The sequence below is a fragment of the Staurois parvus genome, unplaced genomic scaffold, assembly GCF_062004578.1.
Source record: "Staurois parvus isolate SC_StPar_1 unplaced genomic scaffold, SC_StPar_1.0 ptg001284l, whole genome shotgun sequence".
Lineage (NCBI taxonomy): Eukaryota > Metazoa > Chordata > Amphibia > Anura > Ranidae > Staurois > Staurois parvus.
The window spans coordinates 47,380-70,908 of NW_028319080.1; the positions used below are offsets into that span (position 1 = coordinate 47,380).

Genomic DNA, 23,529 nt, shown 5'->3' on the forward strand with positions numbered 1-23,529 from the left:
ACCCTATATACCCTGTATGAGCTACACCCTATATACCCTGTATACACTGTACACCCTGTATACCCTGTATGAACTACACCCTATATACCCTGTATACACTCTACACCCTATATACCCAGTATGCACGCTACACCCTATATACCCTGTATACACTCTACACCCTATATACCCGGTATACACTCTACACCCTATATATCCTGTATACGCTCTACACCCTATATATCCTGTATACGCTCTACACCCTATATACCCTGTATACGCTCTACACCCTATATACCCTTTATACACACTACACCCTGTATACATTTTATACCCTGTATACACTCGACACCCTATATACCCGGTATACACTCTACACCCTATATACCCTGTATACGCTCTACACCCTATATACCCTGTATACGCTCTACACCCTATATACCCTGTATACGCTCTACACCCTATATACCCTGTATACACTCTACACCCTATATACCCTGTATACACACTACACCCTATATACCCTGTATACACTCTACACCCTATATACCCTGTATACACTCTACACCCTATATACCCTGTATACACTCTACACCCTATATACCCTGTATACACTCTACACCCTGTATACACTCTACACCCTTTATACCCTGTATACACTCTACACCCTATATACCCTGTATACACTCTACACCCTATATACCCTGTATACACTCTACACCCTATATACCCTGTATACACTCTACACCCTGTACACACTGTGTACGCGCTATACACTGTATACCCTGTATACACTCTACACCCTTTATACCCTGTATACACTCTACACCCTATATACCCTGTATACACTCTACACCCTATATACCCTGTATACACTCTACACCCTATATACCCTGTATACACTCTACACCCTATATACCCTGTATACACTCTACACCCTATATACCCTGTATACACTCTACACCCTTTATACCCTGTATACACTCTACACCCTATATACCCTGTATACACTCTACACCCTATATACCCTGTATACACTCTACACCCTGTACACACTGTGTACGCGCTATACACTGTATACCTGGGACGCACCAATATACCAGCGGTCAAAATGTATCAGCCGAAAATACTGTTAGCACTTTGCCAATAGGAAAAAAGGAGCCGATAATGGCTGCTGAAAATGTGCAATTTAGCCACAATTTTACCATGATTATGGTGCGGTTTTCATAGTCATGCGACTCAAAAACCGTGCATTTCAGGCTTGGTTCACACCAGCAGTTTGTGTTTTGTCTGTTTTGCATGTGCGTTTTTTGACTTTTTTTTGTGTGTTTTGTACATTTTTTTCTTTTTTTTGGTCAACATGTTACCGGGCAGATTAAAAACGCAAAATGCATCAAAAACTAAACACATGAGTTTTTGACGCATTTTTGCAGTTTGCAGTGCATTTCAGCCCTGTTTCATACCAATACAGGTTGTGTTTTGTCTGTTTTTCAGTTCTTTTTCAGCGCATTTTTTTTTTCAGGTGTGTTTTTGATGTTCTTTTTAAAGCTTTTTTTTTGGGGGGCGGGCAACTTGTTGCTGGGCAGATTAAAAATGCATCAAAAACTAAACACATGATTTTTTGACACATTTTTGCTGTTTTCAGTGCATTTCCAGCCTGCTTCACACCAATGCAGTTTGCGTTTTGTCCTTTTTGCAGTTCATATTGTGTTTTATGCACGCACGTTTTTGACACCTTTTTTATGCGGTTTACGGTTTTTTACTTTTTATTTAATTTTTTTGGCCAATTTGTTGCAGGGCAGATTAAAAAAGCAAAACTTGTGAAAATGCGTCAAAAATGCACTACATGCGTTTTTTGCATTTATTGATTTCTGTTTCACCAAAACCGCACTGTTTTGCATTTAAAAAAGTCCCTGACCCTTTCCAAAAATGCAGCAGCTCAAAAAAGCATAGATGTGAATGTGACCCATAGAAAGTCATGTTTAATGGACTGTAGTGCGTTTCTGCAAAAAAAGCCATAAAAAACGCATTGATGGTAGTCAGGCCTCAGTGGGGAGGTGCATTTTTGGTGCGCCCAAAATGCGGCAAGCAGGATTTAACACCAAGTACAACACAAGGGAAGCCCAACAGACCAGTGTGAAGACATACATTGAATTTAAAGGGATGCATTTTTCTTTTTTTTTATTCATGAGCTTTTCCTGTGCCTTTTTTTTTTCTTTCTTTACTCAAAAGTTCTGCAAAAACAGCTCAGTGCGAAAGCAGCCTATTGCTATGGAGGCCCCCACTGCTCCATTTTTGTATTCGCACATTGAGCTGTGGCTTGGCCCCGCCCCCTCTCTGCTTATTGGCTCACTGGCTGTGATTGACAGCATTGGGAGCTAATAGCTCCTGCTTCTGTCTCAGCCAATAAGAAGAGGGAGACTCGGGATAGCCGAGACTCCAGTGCACATCACTGAAGCGAGAGGGGGCTGGGTGAGTATTGGGGGGGTGCTGCACACAGGTTTTTTTACCTTCATGCATAGAATGCATGAAGGTAAAAAACCTTGAGCCTTTAGAACCACTCTAAGTACATCCATGTGAACAAGGCCTAAGGATCTAAGGTCACAGAAAAGCTCAATCTGCACAATTGTGCCATGAAAAACTAATTTTATTTTTGGAGCTTTATTTTGGTGATATTTGATCATCACTGAATTTATTTTTTATTATGTAAATGAAAAAAGACCAAACCCAAAAAAACACAATATTTTCTACTTTCTGTTATAGGACATATCCAGTAAAATCAAATTTCTTCATAAATTATAAAACAAAAAAAATCCCAACGTGTATATTAATTGGTTATAGCGTCTACAACCCATGGTACATACAGTGGGTATAGAAAATAATCAACCCCCCCCCCCCCTTTAAAATAATTACATTTTGTTGCTTTGCAGCCTGAAATGAAGACACACAGTTTTTGTTTTATCCCGCTGGATTCACTCAGTGCAACTTATAACATCCGGGTGAAAGATATAACACCAACATGTCAGAATTGTTTTTTGTTTTGTTTTTTTTAAATTCAAAATCACTGGAGTTGGAAAAAGGATCACCCCCCCTCCTAACAATGACTTGTAAACTCAATCAGGTGTAGCTAATCACCTTCTCAATGGCACACAAAGCCATTTGATTTTCTACTGTGATCAGCTGTGGTCATTTTGATTAGCTCAGCATAAAAAGAGCTTTCCTGGAGCATTTCAGTCCCTGGTAGTGAAACTGTAGAAAACTATCAATTATGGACGGCAAGGCACTATCTAAAGATCTCTGGGATAAAGTTGTGGACAGGCACAAGTCGGGATAAGGATACAAACAAAAATGTCAAATGATTTATCAATGCCTAGAAGCACAGTGAAGTCTATTATTTAGGAGTGGAGGGTATTTGGTACAACACAGACCCTCCCTGGATCAGTCGTCGCTCCAAACTGGATGAAAGAGCCAGGAGGAAACTGGTCAGAGAGGCTACCAAGAGGCCTACAGCAATTCAGAAGCAGTTGCAGGAATCTATGACAAAGAGTGGTCATTGTGTGCATGTGACAACAATATCACAAATCCTCCACAAATGTGGCTTGTATGGGAGGGTGCAAGAAAAAAGCCGCTACTCAAGAAAGGCCACATGTAGTCATGACTGAGATTTGCCAAAACGCACCTTGAAGATTCTGAGACCACATAGAAAAAGGTGTTCTGGTCAGAAAGGACTAAAATGGGATGACTTGGCCTCAACACTAAACGATATGTCTGGCAGAAATCCAATCCATCTCACCATCCAAATCCCACCATTCCTACAGTAAAGCATGGAGGGGGGAATATCCTGGTATGGGGGGTTCTCTGCAGCAGGGACTGGAGCACTTGGAGAAGGAGAAATGCCATCAAAATTCTGAGGAAAATCATCTGCCCTCTGCCAGAAAGTCCAACATGGCAATGACCCAAAGCACACAGCAAAAAAGACCCCACAGTGGTTGGGGGAGAAATGGGTGACAGTCCTTGCATGGCCGGGTCAGAGCCCAGACTTCACCACTTCAATACCGGGGACTGTCACCCCCTTCCTGCCCAGGCCAATTTTCAGCTTTCAGCTCTCTTGCAGTTTGAATGACAATTGCGCAGTCATGCAACTCTGTACCCAAACTAAATTTTTAGCATTTTGTTCACACAACTAGAGCTTTCATGTGGTGGTACTTGATCACCACTGGGGTTTTTATTTTTTGCTAAATAAAGGAAAAAAGAAAGGAAAACATTTCGCTTTGTTTCTGTTATAAAAATTTGCAAATAAATAAATGTTCTTCATAAATTTAGGCCAAGATGTATTCTGCTACATTTTTTTGGTGAAAATCACCCAAATCAGTGTTTATTATTGTTCTGGACATTAATACTGAAAATGTTATAGGGAACTCCTAACCTCCTATTGATTAGTGGTTCCAAATTACTAACTACTGCAATGGGGAACAGACACAAACCTTACACTCGGCATCTTTCCAAATAACTGTTCTGTTTATTTGTATTTGAAGTATTTTATACACATGATTATGTAGGGATCACATTAATATTACAGTTGTACTTTATGGTAACGAGGGGCGTTACATAGGCAGGCTGATTTCTAATCAGGACTTGAGAGAAGGCAAACATGTAATGAGAAGATTATTAGTGCCGTGTGCACAATGAGTGCCGTGTACAATACATAGGCAAAGCACACAAAATAAAATGCAGAATTTACAAATTTCCTTTACAATTATTTAGTCTGTAGGAAAGTTAACGTTATCAAGGCCACAAACTATGTTCTATATCTGAAAATCGATCAGTCCTGATGTACTGATGGCCAATCTAATTTCTTAATAATGTCAACAGTACAGATGACCCCTTTTTTTTTAAAGTAGACAGTCCGAGGTTTTTAGTAAGAGGCATGGCGAGTGTTTTTTAACCATTTCCATACCGGGCAATTTTACACCTTCCTGCCCAGGCCATTTTTCAGGTTTCAGCGCTCTCACATTTTTGAATGACAATTGCGCGGTCATACAACATTGTACCCAAACTAAAATTTTATCATTTTCTTCACACAACTAGAGCTTTCTTTTGGTGGTATTTAATCACCGCTTGGGTTTTTATTTTTTGCTAAATTAACAAAAAAAGACCAAAAATGTTGAAAAAAACCCACATTTTTCTTTGTTTCTGTTATAAAAGTTTGCAAATAAATAATTGTTCTTCATAAATTTAGGCCGAGATGTATTCTGCTACATGTCTTTGGTGAAAATAACCCAAATTAGGATGTATTTTTTAGTTTGTAGGAAAGTTATAGAGTTCACAAACTATGGTATAGATCTGAATATTGATCAATCCTGAAGTACTGACAGCCAATCTAATTTCTTGAGGTCCAAGAATGTCAGAATAGTACAGATATCCCCCAAATGACCCCTTTTTGCAGAGTAGACAGTCCGACATACTTCATAAGAGGCATGGCGAGTTTTTTGAAGTTGTATTTTTTTGTCATAATTTTTCGGAAAATGAAAAAATGAAAAAAATTATTTTCACTATTTTATTTTTTTACATGCTGTCACCAGTGCAGTACAGCATCTTCATATAACTGCTGATTAGGGACACTGACTGGTGACAGTATGAAAAAAAAAAAATATATATTTTTTTAATTTTTTTAATTTTTTTATTATATTTAATTTTTTATTACATTTTTTTTTATTTTTTTAAGATTTTTTTTCATATTTTACTATGACCAAAATAGTACAATGTTACCATAGTAACATTGTACTACTTTGGGGAAGTGATCAGTTTTTTTTTTTTTTTTTTTACACAATTTGCTTATAGCAAAGAATTACTTTGCTATAAGCAAGCATTTACCTGAATGACATCGATTCATTCAGGCTTTTTTTTTTTTTTTGTGCTTAGCTGTGATTTGGCCACAGCTAATCACATGACATGTGCATGTGATTAGCTGTGACCATTCACAGCTAGGCACTAGTATACAATGGATGGCATCATGAATGAAGCCATCCATTGTATACAACTGTCATGTGACCTGCTGTGATTGGTCACAGCAGGTCACATGGTACCAGCAACGGGAGCCGGTACTCGGATCTGTCATCGGCCGTGTCCGAGGTGCACGGCCGGTGACAGATCGCACTGCTGCGCCGCTCTGCACTAGCGCAAACGGCGCATGTGCGGGAGCACGCCAAATGGCGTGCACCCAGAATGCAGAGACACATCTGAAGCCGCCAAACGGCCATTGGCCGGGCGGCTAATGGTTAAGTTGTAATTTTTTCTTCATAATTGTTTGGAAAATAAAGAAATTTTAAATTTATTTTTCAAAATGTAGGTTTTTTACATACTGTCACCATTGCAGTGCAGCAGCATCATATAACTGGTGTGGCGGTGATCGGGGACACTGCCTGGTGACAGTATGAAGAAAAAATAATGTGTTTCAATATTTTTTTTATTACGTTTTTTTTTTTTTTTAAGATTTTTTTTTTCATATTACACATAATACACCTGATTTAATTCAGGTTTTTTTGTTGTCATTGGCCACAGCTAATCACATGACACAGATGGGCTGTGATTGGCCCAGTCTGTACATGTGACCAATCACAGCTAGTGACACAATTGTGTATAATGGATGGCATGAATGGAAGCCATCCATTGTTTACAATTATCATGTGACCAGGTCACATGGTACTGGCAATGGGCCGGTACACAGATCTGTCATTGGCTGGGTCGAAGGTACTCGGCCAGTGACAGATTTCACCACAGTGCAGTTCGATCTCGGAAGGACGTCATGACGCCCACTCAGATCGATGAGAGTCCCACTCGGCCATCATTCTGCTATTGGCCGGACGGGAACAGGTTAAAGACGGCTCTAATCATGTCTCTCTGCAGAGCTGAGAACACGATCCATCACTTCCCCTAGTAAAAGCACCACCTAGTGTACACCAAGCACATAGCTAGGCACACACTTAACCCTTTGATCACCCTAGATGTTAACCCCTTCCCAGCCAGTGTCATTAGTACAGTGTTGGTGCATATTTTTAGCACTTATCACTGTATTAGTGTCATTGGTTCCCACAAAATGTCAGTTAGTGTAAAAATGTCCACCGCAATATCGCAGTCCCGCTATAAGCTGCTGATCTCCGCCATTACTAGTATGAAAAAAAAAATTCCATTATATGTACCATAGTTTGTAGATGCTGTAACTTTTGTGCAAACTAATCAATATACACTTGCTGGGATTTCTTTTACAAAAATATGTAGCAGAATACATTTTGGTCTAAATTTTATGAAGAAATTTGATTTTTTATTAGATATGTTTTAAAGCAGAAAATACATTTTTTAAAAAAAAAATTGTCACTTTTTTTTGTTTATAGTGCAAAAAGTACATACATTTCATTTTGGTGCAGTGTTGCATGACCGCGCAATTGTCAGTTAAAGTAAAGCAGTGCCGTATTGCAAATAATGGCCTGGTCAGGAAGGGGGGTAAATCCTCTGGAGGACAAGTGGTTAAAAGACAAAAGCGCTGATCAGTGTGAGCCATCCTGGGGGTCAGACAGGCCGCTTCCTGTCAATGAGATGCATGATGGATCGTCTTCTGAAGGGATGTCCTCAGGACTGCTCTGTGTTGATAGATCTACACCCCACTGACATCACTGACAGCTCACCTTCTATTAGAGTGAATGGTGGGGACTGTGGCCTCATAGTTCTATGCTGGAGATCATCATACTGTATGTGTCCACATTCATCTCATAGGAGAACATAGATTACATTTGTCAGTAGATCACATACCTTGTTTTCTCCCTCTCAGTGCGTCCAGAGGTGAAGGTGTGGGGCCGCCGTCAGTCGGATGATGTGACCAGATTTCATTGCCTGGTGTACGGGTTTCACCCCCGACCTGTGGATGTGAAGTGGATGAGGAATGGGGAGGACCATGTTCCTTCAGATGAAATGACTCCAATTCTCCCCCATCCTGATGGCACCTATCAGATCAGAGTCAGTGTGGAAGTGCCAACCAAGGAGGGAGACACTTACTTCTGTCATGTGGACCACACCAGCCTGGGGGATGAGACTCTCAGTGTGAAATGGGGTGAGTAAGTAGGACTTCTGCTATCTGTCCATACACCACGGGGTTATTTACTAAAATCTGGTGCAGCTCTGTATAGAAACCAATCCGCTTCCAGGTTTTATTGTCAAAGCTTAACTGAACAAGCTGAAGTTAGAAGCTGATTGGCTGCCATGCACAGCTGCACCAGATTCTGAGTGCTCCGGTTTTAGTAAATCTCCCCCTGTGTGTTTATCACAAGTAATGCTAAAATGGAAACATCCTTTGTAATAAGCCGGCTGTGTTTGTGTCACTAAATGAATGAGAACGAGTGCAACCGAGGAACAAAACAAACTACTGAAATACATAAATAGCATTCAGACCGTACACAGCAGTATCTGGGGTAGTATTTCCCAGCACTGTGGCTGGTCGGTGATTTGTTCAGATTTGAAATCCATTTACAATGGAGGATCTGCCTTTGTATGGTTATCTGTAGAAAATTCCAGAATCTCCATGTCATTGGCATGTCATCATTTCATATTGTACCAATGATCACTGTCACATATATAAGATATATTGTTCTTGATATATTAATAATTTGCAACAGTATTTCTCCCATGTTCTGTTCTGTAACATTGCCAATGGAGGGATTTGTTCTTCTTTTGTACCTCGGTAACTCTGGATTTAAAGGGTTAGTTCATACATAACTGAGAATTTACAGATAAAGTGTTACTAAACCCACAACAGTAAAATCAGTCTGTATATGTTGTAAATCATACTTATTATACTCACTGTGGAACTTAAGAGGGTAATCCTCTGCCTTGTGTAAAAAAGGCTGTTTGATCCTGTTTTCTCTGATCCTGCCCTTCTTTTGCTGTCCCCAATCCATCAGCCATAGTTAGAGCAACAATGGCAAGTCTACACATGCTCTGTTTACTGTGTATTAATAGGTGTGTTTTTTCTTTTTCTTTTCTTTTGGGAGAGTGCATGTGATCAGCGCAGGGCTAATCAGCGCTGTCCAGACAGAGGGTCAGGGGTTATGCAGCCTTGTAGGATAGTCAGAGGAGAATGAAAACTCCTCCTACAAGAGTAGCCAGTGCTCGACCAGACACTGATAGAAGTCACAAGACTACATACTGCTGGTGAGAAAAGGTATTAAGCAGTTTATATTTGCATTTCCATGTTCTGTGTACTGTGGGAGACCAGCTATAGTGAATGCGGGGTCCGGGGAGACCAGATATAGTGAATGTGGGGTCCGGGGAGACCAGATATAATGAATGCAGGGTCTGGGGAGACCAGATTTAGTGAATGCAGGGTCCGGGGAGACCAGATATAGTGAATGCAGGGCCCGGGGAGACTGGATATAGTGAATACAGGGTCCGGGGAGAGTGGATATAGTGAATGCATGGTCCAGGGAGACCAGATATAGTGAATGCGGGGTCCTAGGTTTAGTAACACTTTAAAGGAGGCCATAGAGCCTGCCATTGCTGACTGGTTGATAATTGACCCTTTTGGCTTCACAAACCTAGAACAGGTATACAAATAAAGAGTCCAAATTTTACTCTGATTTAGTTGATTTGCATATTTATTCCAGGTCAGTGACATAGAAAATAATGAAACCAGAAGGTCAGCATGACAGCCAAGTAAATGTCGGACACACCGGCTGGTTGCTTATTACTCCCGGTGGGATGGGAGACCCCAAGAGAGCTGTGGGAGGGGGGGTGCTCCTCTCCTGCTGCTTGTGCAAGCAATTGAGCTGCTAGTTAGCCGCTCCGATTGCTTGTACAAGAGAGCCGACCGCCATCTCTAAAAAACTGTATCGGGGTGATGCCTGCAGCTGCTGGAATCACTCCGGTACAACCACCAGAAAGTCCAGAAGTGGCTAAGCTGCTCATGGCCGTGGTCGCACTCTTGCCTCCTCCATGGAGAGTTAATAGTGAAAGGACCACACATAGGCTGGAGCTTTGGGTGGAGAAGAGGACAACACTGGACTGGGGGTGAGGGTAAATCATATTGTTTGATTCTACCCCCTAGACCTACTCCCACTACAAGGGTAGATTTTGACTAATTCCTGTAGCTGGGGTTTATAGTAATGGAGCAGGACTTTTTTTGTGCAATGAGGTGCATTGATGGTCCATTCAGAAAGCTCTGTTACAGTGAGAATGGGCCCCAGTTATCTGCTTCTACTATTAGTTGCTGTACCATACCAGTGCACTGCGCTGTACACAAACATTATTCTGTATATAGAACCTCTTTAGCACACCTTCTCTTTGTAAATGATTTGGAAGAATTTGCACCCTTCCCGAGGTGTTCCTTCCACGATGATCACACTAATGCCTGCTGACTGCACTGTGTTATTTATGGTGGACTGGTGATTGTTATCCTTCATGTTCCCCCCCAACACAGCACACATGTTTATGAAGTGTCAGGTCTATTCTACACATTCCAGAAACCCAAATCTCTGTGGACCTGGCTGTGCTGAAATCCATCCTCCTGGCACTGACATCATCCATGTGTGAGTCTGTTTCTTCATTATAGACCATTATATCTCATTTAGTGAATTATAATGTGCACTTGTAATGATATGATGGAACAATGCAGGAACAATGTGCTTCTATGACCTGCAATCAGCTGATTCTGGGACTAAATACACAAGACTGTCAGTAGATCTCACATCATGTTACTTCTGTGTTTCCCCCAGATCCCCCTAAGGACAATATTCCTATAATTATCGGGGCTGTTGTGGTCGTTGCTGTAGCGCTGATTATCGGGGCCGTTATTGGAGTCGTCATATACAGGAAACGCTCCGTTTCAGGTGAGATTACTGCACATTACACACCAGAGCTCTATTCATCATATAGGAGAACCAGACATGAGTCCTACACACTGATCAGCAGGAAGCCCTTGTATATGGACAACAAAGAAAATGATGTGTCAGCACAGAGGGATATTTATAGTGGTTGTAAAGGCTCAAGGATTTTTTTACTTTCATGCATTCTATGCATGAAGGGAAAAAACTTGTGTGCAACAATGCCCCCAGCGCCCTCATTACTTGCCTGAACCCCATCGAGAGCCATCAATGTTCACAACAGCCTTGGCTGTCCCGGGTCTCTGCCTCCTCATTGGCTGAGACAGCAAATGGGAGCCATTGGCTCCCACTGCTGTCAATCATAGCAAGTCAGCCAATGAGGGGGGGCTCCATGTGTGAATGGACACACGGAGCAATGGCTTGGGAACACACCTGCTTGGGTGCCCCCATAGAAAGCTGCTTGCTATGGGGGCACCCAACAGAAAGGAGGAGCGCCTGCAGGGGACCCAAGAAGAGGAAGATCCAGGTTGCTCTGTGCAAAACCACTACACACAGCAGGTAAGTATAACATGTTTGTTATTTTATAAAAAAAAAAAAAAAAACCTTTTTAGTATCCCTTTTAAAGGCCTTCATATGGTTCTGTTATTAAACATTTCTAAAAGCAAGCTCTCCAATTACAGTCCCTAGTTCAATATGTTAGATTTTAAAGTTGTAACAGAATTGGTAATTGGCCAGACGGTGACTGTAACTTGCAGTTCACTAAATCTCGCCATACATTATACAGTTTTCTTGTTCAATTTCCTTTAGATCTACCTTCACCTATGTAGTACAAGGGCCTGCCGGATTACATACAAATTGAAAGTGTTTAGTTTTGACCTCATATGATATGGTTTTGGTAAATCTAAAGGAAAATTGTATAATGTATGGCCATCCTAAACAGGTACAATGTTAGAATCTATAATGCAAGACAGGTCCAGAATGGGGAAAGCATGAATACACTGCAGAATAATACACAATAGATGATGAAAGCTGCACTAACATGGAGTCCTCCCAGCAATGTCTATGTGGCTCAGTCATGGTAACATGTGGCTGTATAGTATGGTCTCTATTAGAAGTCTGGCTGAGAATCATCACTTCAGTAAACAGTTCACAACAAGAACAGCTTCTTACTATTATCCTCATAAACCGCGTCCCTCACAGTGAAGTCCAGGGTGGCTCCGGTAACACAGGCAAACGGCTGGAACAGATATTGTACAGATATTGTTCAGGATTATCTCCAAAAGTTTAGGGCAATTTTGGAAGACCATTGATGTCATTTGGAACAGGAAATCTTACCAACCAGCATCAGTGAAAACCATCCGAAGGTCTCCACTTCATTAAAAACAAAGTACAGAATAGAGATGTATACTTTTCAAATGGTGATAATTAGTTGGAGATATTTGCGTGACTTATTATATATGAAGGTTTTAAAAAACAATTTTCTAATGTATCAAATTCTGTGTTACTTTAGGAAAGACGCCTGCTGATCGCAATATTTATGTTCCGGCTCCCAGTAAGTAACATTATTATGTGTTCTGTCCCCTCTGCAGTGTTATATTATGGGGGCTGAGCTGTAGAGTGATGCATATTGATCTGATATTGAGGCTATGGTGGATGTATGGTTGATATTCCTCCTATAAAGTAAGATTTTATTTTAATTAAAGAGGCAGTAAAGCCAAATTTTAAAACTAGAGGCAACAGTGTTTACAGAGATCGCACTGGGGGCTGGAGTGAAAAGGATCTAGAAACATGCTGCAAGTTCATTCTGTGATGATCTATTTTCCAGTTCATTAAAGTATATGTGAATCCTCACCTTGTAAAACAGCCCATTCAGTTTAAAATAGAAATGAAAGGCAAAACATTTGTTTATAGATATAAAGATCATTATAAATACAGTTTTGTGGGGCTTTTTTTTCTCCTTTTGTTATAAGGCCTCATGCACACAAGGTGTTTTTACAGCCACGTTCAGGGGCGTCAGGTTTTTTTTTCTTTTTTTTTTTTTTACGTCTTCAAAACAGCCCTCCATGTTATCCTATGTATCCATGCACACATAGACTTTTAGTAGCAGTAGCGTTTAGCAGCAGGAAAAAGAAACCCAGGACCAGTGATTCCAGGAGCAGCAGCGTTTTGGCAGAAAGAACGCTTGACGCGGGTAAATGTGTCTTAATGATGGGCGCTTTTAACACTTGAGCGTTAATTTATTCTGGCCGTTGAAATGAATTCTCATTCTGGACAATGAAATTAATGCCCAAGCGCTTGACGCTTATAGAAGCTTGTAAAAGTGTTAAATACTTTTACAAGCGTCAGGAGAAACAACAGAACACTGAACTTCCCAGTGGGAAGGACAAATGTGATCATTAGAGGAGAGCAGGCTGAGTTCCCAGCACAGCTATAGAACTGACTACACTGTGCTCTCATGCCTAATGTGGTCAATTTTTGATAGGAAAGCAGAGGGACTGGCAGGAACACCAGGGATTTCACACAAAGGAAGCAATACAAAGAGAACCAGATCCTCATTCATGCAAGTACATGGTACAACAGGCACATATCAGGAATATGAGATTTTGGGTTTTCAAATTTTTTTAAAGGCTAACGGAATGTTCAGTTTTAACCCCTGGTTCACATATCCGCGTTTCTGCGGGCCGCGTTTTGGGCAGGCACAAGAGCCCATTCATTTGAATGGACTCCTGTACCCTGCGACACGCAGGTAAGAAGTCTCTGCACTTCTTCGGAAAACGCAGCCGGCACGGGAACCTCAGTTCCCTGTACAAATGTGATTTGCAGTGCGGGCGGCGTGCCATTAGAATTAATGGCACCCGCCCGCGGGTCCACCTTCCTCTGTGCGGGTTGCGAGGTTGCACGGATTTCTGTGCAGATCCGCAGCGGCACCACCCACACAGATGTGAACTTAGTCTAAATTCAACTTGCTGAGTCACACCCAGACCTCTCCAATCCGCAGAGGAACTTGAGCTTTGTTGATTGCAGACTAATAGGTCTGACTCAGTAGGGGTTTATCATACTAATGAAGAGTGCTGACTATGCCCATCCTTTATAAAAGACATATTATGGCTTCTATGAATGAAGTGTGATATGTGAATAGAGGACAGGCTGGTGATCGAATGGTCTGCTCCCTCCATTCATACATCTTTTTCATTCATATAAGCTGCAGTACAGATAGAAATAGCCAGGTGGGCATAGTGGGGCACTTCTGATGTCCTACAAATCCTATTGGAACCTCTTTACAAAGTGAGTCCCTGCTTGGTACCCCCCATGTAGGAACACACCGAGATCTCCATCCACCAGAGGTTTCCTATACATCCCAATTCACTGGGACCTGCAGTGTGGATAGAAGTGAGATCCATTTATTCTTCATTGTCTTTCATTCATCCTTCTCTATTGGTGCTCTGTGAATGATATTTTGTACATACAGTACATGTAGATGGACTGATCACCTCGGGGGGGTAAACGGATTTCGTTTACACAAAGTATGATTACAAATGCCATACCTGCAGAAAAGAAAGGAACACTTACCTCTTCTACTCATTACAGTATACAGTAGTGATGTTTGTGATCATGAGGAGGAAGCAGGAAAAGCTGCAGGTAGTAGGAGAGTTACTGTGAGCCTTCCTTTGCTTCTCTGCAGGTTTGGCATCTTTAAAGATACTATGAGTAAAGCTGACCATTGTCGGTTCAAATCTCAGCCGGTCCCTGCTAAACCAGCCGAGATTTGAACCATGTATGAGCGGGCTGAACGTACCCAAGTTAATCGATCGATCAACCTGAGTACAATCCGGCTGTCAGATTTTAGCAGTAACTACTGTGTTCTTCTGGCAGGGATGGCTTCCCCCGCAACAACCCCCCAGCAGAATCAAGCGACTTTCTTTGCAGGAAAGAAAATCGCTCCGTCCATGGCCGGGTTCAGTGACAGTGACTGTTGTTAAGTGTAGAGTGATGGGTGAGATAGACATTGTGGGGGAAGAAAGGGAATGTTTCATTCAGCATGAAGTAGTGCAAATGTGATTTTGGCCGTCCCTTCACCTGTTTTGATATATATTTCCTAATTGCCAATTCATACATACATGGTGTGATAGAGATCAATGACTTACCTGCTTTCTTCAGAATTTTCTCTGTTTGGTCAGGCTACATGCACACAGGTGCTTTGGCCCATCAGCATCAGAACTGTTTTTTTGGACTCCCGGGAGGCATAGGTGCAGCATCCTCCTCTGCTGCCAGCAGCCGGTCAGATCTATGGCAGGTAAAATGCAATGGTGGGTGGACGTATGCCCCGATCACAGGATTCCTGTGGGAATTGGTACTGATGGGTCAAACTATCTGTGTGCAAGAGGCTGTCTGAGGGCAGGCATTCATATTTCTGTAGGCTGAAACTAACCATAGTTACCAACACATTCTATCTGCAGACAATGAAGAGAATTCTTCTAACTCCTCCAGCAACTGAATGTGAGTCCCTGAATGTCATTACCCAGCTGTCTGCTTTGTATTACTATTATACGTTTGTCTCCTGTCTAGTTATGTACAGTAGTACGCATGTTTGTATTCTATGTCACTGATTATCACATTGCTCTGACATCTTTCTTTATCCTCATGAATTGAACATTACCTGTTTATTTAATTACCACCCTATATTATTTCATATGTTCCCTTATCACCACCTTGAACAGATTTTCTCCCTGCTCTTCTCAGTAGACATCTCATTGAAACTCACATCTATTGCCAACCTGAATGATATTTTGCCTACATACAAGTAGGCAAGATGGCGCCCGGAGCAGCCGCATGACTGCCAGCTCCGGCACCCCCGCACTCCATCCGCCACCACTCGGGCCCCTGAGCTGCTGCCGAGGTCCCCACCAAAACCCTGAAGGGGCCCTGGACACTCTGTCCCTCCGACGGAGCTCCGGCGGGTCGAAGCAGGTCGAGGCCTACCACGGCACCCGAAGCCGTGGTGTTTCCTGCCGGCCGCGGCCGGAATCGCGGCGAGGATCGTGGCCACGGTGGGTCGCCTCCGCTCCTCCCCAAGGTCAGGGAAAGCTGCCACCATCCCTACCGGCCCTACCAACACCCAGGAGGGGTCCACTACCATCCTGACAAACCGGGACACCAGGTACACAATCAGGGGCACCTACTACCCACCAGGGAGCCCAGCCGCCATCACGCTGCTAGCCACCAGGGACACTAACGGGCACCCACTACCCACCAGGGACTGCAAACCACCACCAGGGACTATAGACCACTATCCCACCAGGGATCACTAGCCCACCATACCACCAGGGATTACTAGCCCACCATCCCACCAAGGATCGCAAGCCCACCACCCCACCAGGGACCGTAAGCCCACCACCCCACCAGGGACCGTAAGTCCACCACCCCGCCCTTCGGCGTGCCGTCCCTCTGGCAGAGACCCGACGACTCGCGGCCTACCACAACCCCTGATGCCGCGGCAGACCGCGGAGGGCCGAGGATCGCCACTGAGATGCCCCGCCCCGGGCTCCGCAGACAACAGGAAGCAGCAACCACCCCCACTGGCACGGAGAGGGTAAGCCGCCATCGGCCCCGTGTGGGTAAACCACCGCTGCCACATCTGCTCCCCGCCGTGCTCCACTCAGTCGTGCCCCTGCCACCGCGCAGCTCTGAGCCCCGCTCCATCCGGCGGAGGCACCCACCAACGCCTAGCCCACTCCACCTCCGGACATCGGCCCACACCACCTCCAGATGTCGGCCTACACCACCTCCTGCCACCAGGCCTCTAGCACCTCCTGACGCCGGGCCTTCAGCACCCCTGGCGCTGGGCCCTCAGCACCTCCCGACGCCGGGCCCTCAGCACCTCCCGACGCCAGGCCTCCAGCACCCCCAAACACCGCGCCCCACGACTCGTCTAGTCGCCAAACCACTGTACCCACCGACGCCGGCCTACAGCACCCACAGACTGCAACCAGCCAGCTGCGGACCCAGCCGCCCACCACTCTCACTCCCTTCCTACAATTGGACACTGATGAACTCCATCATGGCATAACGGAGTCTCTCCATCCTCACTCCCTGACTGAAACCCCCTCCTACCTGACCCGACCAGCACTCCGCTCACCCTAGCATGTCATCCGCACTCCTCCTCCTCGTTCTCCTCTCCTCCATTCCCAAACTTGCCTCCCTCTACCCCCCTACTCCCCCAAAACAGCTCTACATTGCACCCTCACTTCTTCCTTCTCCCCTCTATGGCTCTCACCACCTCCTCCTGATACTCCACTCCCGCGCCGACCCACACGCTACCACCAACAGACCCACATGCTCCTGCACATCCTGTTCCCATGCCACCTTCCTCACCCTTCTCCTAACCGCCGGATACATCTCCCCGAACCCTGGCCCCCCACCTCCCCACTCCCCCTCTCGGCACCCCCCTGCTCCCGCCAGCCGCCGCAACACCCTCAACCTCATATCTGTCCCCCTCCTCCCCGCATCCACCCCTCCTCTCTCGGTTGCACTCCTGAACGCCCTTTCGGTTTGCAACAAGCTCACCGCCATCCATGACCTCTTTGTCTCCCACTCCCTCAATCTCCTAGCGGTCACTGAAACCTGGATCCAAGCCACTGACTCCACCTCCCCTGCAGCACTCTCCTATGGAGGCCTCGTCTGGACCCACTCACCCAGATCGAGCGGCCGCAGAGGCGGTGGGGTCAGTATGCTCCTGCCACCGTTGAGCACCTTCAGGTCCTCCCTAACCCCCCCTGCCTATCCTTCTCCTCCTTCAAGGCCCACTGCATCCGGCTCTTCTCTCCCACCCCCCTGAGGATTGCGGTAATCTATCGGCCTCCTGGTTCTGCCTCCCTCTTCCTAGACGACTTTGCCGCCTGGCTTCCCTTCTTCCTCTCCTCCAAGCTACCGTCCATCATTCTAGGGGACTTCAACATCCCCATCAACACCAAGAACCCGGCTACTTCCCAACTCCTCCTCCTAACCTCCTCCTTCGCGCTCACACAGCACACACGGTCCACCACCCACACCAATGGAAACACACTGGACCTTGTTTTCTCCCACCTCTGCACCCCCCACGACTTCACTAACACCCCCTTCCCCCTCTCTGACCACCATCTCCTCACATTCTCCATCTCCCCCTTCCTTAACTCCCCCCTCCCCCCCCCCCAAAGCATCTTACCACCTCCCGTAACCTCCGCAACCTGAACCCGACCCATCTCTACTGACCGTCTGTATGACAGTATCCTCCATCTGTCATGCCCCGACCTGGCCACTACTGTTTACAACGACTCACTGTCGGCTGCCCTCGACTCCCTGGCACCCCTAACCACATGTAACACCAGACCCCGACCGCTTCAACCCTGGCAAAACGACAACACGAAATGTCTCAAACGACGCAGTCGTGCGCTAGAGTGCTTATGGTGCAAAACCAGATCCCCTGTAGCGTTTTCCCTCTACAAAGCTGCCTTCCTCACCTACACCACCTCCCTCCATGCCGCCAAGCAAGCCTATTTCGTAACCCTTATCAACACCCTCTCCACCTGCCCTCGCCGGCTCTTCTCCACTTTCAAATCCCTGCTCTCTCCCCCCCACCTCCACTCAGTACCTCACTCACCGCCCACGAGATTGCCAATCATTTCCAGAACAAGATTCCCCACTCCAGTCGTTCCTGAACTCAGCGGCGAGACTCATCCACCTCACCAACCGCTCCACATCCGCCACCCCCTCTGCCAATCCCTTCACTGGCTCCCGATTGCCCAGTGCATCAAATTCAAACTGCTAACTCTGACCTACAAAGCAATTCACAACGCCGCCCCAAACTACCTAACCGAACTGATACCCAAATTCCACCCTACCCGTGCCCTCCGCTCCTCACAGGACCTCCTACTCTCTAGCTCCCTGGTCTCCTCCTCCCACGCCCGATTGCAGGACTTTTCCAGGACTTCCCCCATCCTCTGGAACTCCCTACCCTAATCCATCAGACTGTCACCTACCCTCCTCACCTTCAGGCGCACCCTGAAAACCCTCCTCTTCAGGGAAGCCTACCCCACCCTCACCTAACAACTGACGACCTCCACTCCTCCTACCACTCCATCCCCCACAGCCATTTCCTCCTGTACCACTATCCCCTCCCTCCTAGATTGTAAGCTCAAAAGAACAGGGCCCTTGAACCCCTCGTGTATTGTATTGTTACTGTCTTGTCTCATGTTCTGTCCCCCTTGCTATTGTACAGCGCTGTGTAAACCCTTTGGCGCTATATAAACACTGTATAATAATAATATTTTGAGGAGAAAAAACTCCATATGATATTCTTTATGAATACCATAAAATACCATAAAAATCCCTAAAATAGTGTGGGCACAATTCACTAAAGCTTATCACATGAGTTAAGTCAGTCACATGACCACATATCACATGTGATACTGAAAATGTCACTATTGCTAATATGTGGTATATACCACAAAAACACTCTGTAAATACAGCATAAAAGACCTTTAAAGTCAATTCAAAACAGGAAATAAATAATTAAATACATGCAGTAATTTAGTAGTGGTCCAGGCATGCGGTATGTACTGGTATCTGTCAGTACTGTCATGGGTTGTCGAGGAGTCCGCGGCTCCCCATTCCTTAACAACCTAAGAGTCATCACCTGTCAGCGAGGTTCCCCATTGACAGCTGAATATAAAAAAAAAAAAAATTTGCCGGCAATTAATAATTATACATCCCCCTACATCCATACCCAGCCCTTCTGGTCAGGTATGGGTTTTGAGGGGAACCCCCATGCCAAAGTTAACATCCCCCACATCCCTCCTTAACCATACCAGGCCATATTCCCTCAACAAGGGCCTCTTCCTCACAACCCCGCCCGGTGGTTGTGGGGGTCTGGCTTGACAGATCTTAAATATGTAAGGGGTGGATGATGTCACAAGGGGGAGGGATCATATATATGTCACTAGTTGGCCCCACCCCTTACATATTTAAGAACTGTCAAGCCTGCGGAGCAGTCAGACGCAGGAGCAAACCCCTTTTTTTTTCTTCTCTTTTTTCGGGTAGCAGCGGTGGGCATTGTGATTGACCTTGAATCTACTTAGGGGGACATTCTTTTATTTTTCTTTGTATAATAAATGACTTGTCAAAGACTGTCTCTTGTCATTTTTCACTCTAGTGTTGTTTTTTTTGTTTGTTTGTATTTTGTGAATGGGTAGTGATATCATGCACTGCATACTCATTCACATTGCTAAAGGGAGCTTCCAGATCCCGATAAGCCCCCTGCCTGCAGACCACCACAACCACCGGCCAGGGTTGTGGGAAAAGACCCTTGTCCCTTTGACAAGGTGCTTTGGGGGGGCACCACCCATAATGAGGACACGTGGCCTGGTATGGTTCGGGGAGGGGGGCGCTCGCTCGTCCCCCACCCCCCCTTTTTCTGACGTTTCAAGCTGCATACTCGGATACGTGTCTGTTATGGATTTTAGGGGGACCCCATGCCGTTTTTTTAGAAATGTCATGGGGGTTCCCCTCAAAATCCATACCAGACCTGAAGGGCTTGGTATGGATGGAGGGAGACCCCATGCCATTTTTTTAATTTTGTTACTTGCCAGCAATTCTTTTTTCTTTTACATTCAGCTGTCAGTGGGGAACACTCTCTCTGACAGTTGAAACATTAACTGACTTGATAAAATAACTCATGCGGTATTTTAGTAGCGTTTTTTTTTTTTTGTGAATTCAAACTTTTTTTTTTTTTTTAATGCTATGCGGTATCCTACTGCATACTCGGATGAGGTAAGATACCGCTTAGTGAATTGTGCCGTGTTCAGTACATTTTCATGTCTGTGGTAAGTTTTGTGATGTATGAACTAAACAAAATACTATCAAAATAAGCATAAATGCATAAAATCTAGCTCTAGTGTTTCACCTTTTTTGATTTGAGTCTAATGCCATTTTCATGTGAAGGAGCAAAATATTTTATCAATGGCTGCCAAAGGGTCACTCCACCCAGATGTGATTGGTGGGCTGGAGCTCACAGCTTCACCTCCCTTCCCATAGAGTCTGAGAGCTGCATGAACACTCTCTGTGCAGAATATAAATAGGATCCTACAGCGGGGTTTCCCAACAAAGGTTCCTCCAGAGGTGGTTAGGGGTTCCTTGATCAATGAGCAATGTGCCTCTCAGATAAGTTCCCACTGACACCATTGATCTTCATAGCGATCTATAAGGGGCTAATTCCTCCCAATGACCACAAATGTAAGGAGCATTCTTCCCACTGACCATCACACGAATGTATCACGAGTTGTAGATATAGAATTTTTAGCGGGGGTTCCCTGAGATCGGAGAGTTGTGTCAAGAGGTTCATCTATAGAAAAGATTGAAAAAGTCTGTCCTACAGGGAGAATGAGACCTTTCTATTAGATACACCAGGTGTGAGGACCCGTCCACCTACTGTATGCCACCAGATCAGGAATTAGTAGTTTGACATCTTCCCATATCTAATACTGAAACATCCATTTGGGGGGATCTCATACTGTAATAGAAGATGTCAGATAATATAATGGAATCATCAGATCTAGATGAGTTCTATAGTCACAACGTTCATTTTATAACATCAGCATTGTAATAACAATACAACCAACTGTTACTCTTCACAATCCAATATAAGTGTACTTCAAACATCTCCTTTCTTGTTATGAGTGCTGCCTGACTGCTGGCCCTCAATTTCCACAACTTCCTGGATTCCCAGCATGCTCTGCAGCGTCTCCCCTGCTGTTTGCTTTCCATTTCTAAGGACTACATATCCCATGGCACCTTGCTGCCTGCAAGCAGTGATTCTTGTACTGACTCCGCCTCCTGAGACTCCTCCTCCCAGCACCCAGTTCAGAAGGCAGGCTCTGTGAAATGTGTGACACAGCAGTGCCTATGAACAGGGCAGAGTGAATATGTGTGACAATAGAACTTATTTTAAGATCTGAGAAAACAAGTTTGTTTTCTTCATATTAGACACAAACCCTGGAGCCCCTCACCATGTGTAGGCGAAAACCCAACGTGACACATACTGTATCCACCGTCTACAAGCCTGTCACCCAGGGACTTACTGTACAATATACAGTATATTGCAGGGCTGGAAATATGGTGCAGCAAACAGAAAAATGTGAAATGTTAACCACTTGCCCTCCAGAGGATTTACCCCCCTTCTTGACCAGGCCATTTTTTTGCGATACGATGCTGCATTATTTTAACTGACAATTGCACGGTCATGCAACACTGCACCCAAATTAAATTTACAACCAAAGATAAAAATCTCTGTCTTTACAGGATGACAATTGTCTGAAGATCATCAACAAGGAGACTGAAGATATGGAGCCATTCTGCTTTCAATCTGCCGGCTTGTTTTAGCGTTTATTCTCTACTTTCAGGTGGACCCGTCTTCTATTGAATAATGAGCACTTTGTTCAGGATGTTTGGAATGAAGAATCATTTTTAGATATAAATTTATTTTTAGCATTCTGTTTAAGAACCATCCCTGCCTGTATTAATTTTGGATGGATGAATTTTTATTGGTGTCTGTAACGTAGATGTAAGATTTGAATAGCTGAGATGTGACCTGTAGAAAATAGGACACTGTAGATTTATTTTCATTCCTTGTCATTAAAGAAATATTCAGTCATAGGTATTCAGAGACCTGTGCTCAGCCTTTAGCATCTGAAAAGACAGAGCAGCTTCCAGGCTGGAAGTGACACCTGGGTACCAATAAGATTTATTAATAATCAGACTTTGCCACCTTCCTGAAGTATAAAAGAAGAACTCAGACGTTTCGGCTTCATGACACCAGGGGGGCTCCGATGTGTCTAGGGAGCTTTAAAGTATATCACAGATCAAAGGAATAGATTTCATCTCTCATAAAAGCTAAAATATTAGTTGCAGAGAGGTGAAATACTTCCTTCTGATTGGGCACTCTGTGGGCTACATCTGCATGTAAAAACCGTATTTGTAGCTTATGTAGAATGCCAGAAAAATGCAGAAAATGGTTATATTGCGCCTGATGGCGAAAACTGAACAGTGATTGGTACTGCCGCGATTGGACTGATGCGCTGGTGTCGGAAATTCAATCCCTGACTTGGTGATTCAAATCGTTCCTGGTCCAATTGACTTTGGACATTTCAGCACCCAGAACATCCTGTGGGCTGGTACAGGAACACCGCCCAGAGTCAATTGGCCAAGGACTAATGTTCAGCCCACGTCCATATTCCCATAAATTGAGGACCCTGGGGTATGGACCTGATTCGTACGGAGCTGGTTCTATTGACTGACGGATTGCGGACTTTTTCTGACTTGCTCCAGTCGCAGGATAACTCTTGGTAAAAGTTTTATTTCTGTTTTTTATTCCCTTTTATTTGATAGTGAATAGCCAATTGTGTGTCTTCTTGTAGTTCTTGTATTTTCTGTAACTTTTTATATTTTGTACATATTTTATGCACTGCCCACTTTGGGATATTAAATCATAAAATTAATCAGTGACTTCTGGGTATTTAAGCTCGGGCTCATATCTCCGGAGAGATTAGATTGTATCGTATTTCAATGTCTTTAAATGCTCGGTCAAGTTCATTGCCTATCTGTATGCAATTGCACTGTGTGTTGGCAGATTGCGTGCAGATTATAAAGGTGA

The 23,529-nt window shown here is 44.4% G+C and overlaps 1 protein-coding gene across 2 annotated transcripts in view; it reads left to right on the forward strand.

The window, feature by feature from the left end:
* The window catches only part of LOC149437503 (class I histocompatibility antigen, F10 alpha chain-like), a 68,890-nt gene extending 45,516 nt beyond the window's left edge, over positions 1-23,374 (forward strand). Inside the window, exons 3-7 of one of the 2 annotated variants that reach the window (XM_089660836.1) lie at positions 7,805-8,083; positions 10,740-10,853; positions 12,358-12,399; positions 15,305-15,344; positions 22,179-23,374. In XM_089660836.1, coding sequence (XP_089516962.1) covers positions 7,805-8,083; positions 10,740-10,853; positions 12,358-12,399; positions 15,305-15,342 — 473 coding nt within the window. In that variant the 3' untranslated portion in view covers positions 15,343-15,344; positions 22,179-23,374. The remainder of the gene's footprint in view (positions 1-7,804; positions 8,084-10,739; positions 10,854-12,357; positions 12,400-15,304; positions 15,345-22,178) is intronic. The other variant, XM_089660837.1, reaches the window with a different exon arrangement.
* The last annotated feature ends 155 nt before the right edge of the window (positions 23,375-23,529 follow it).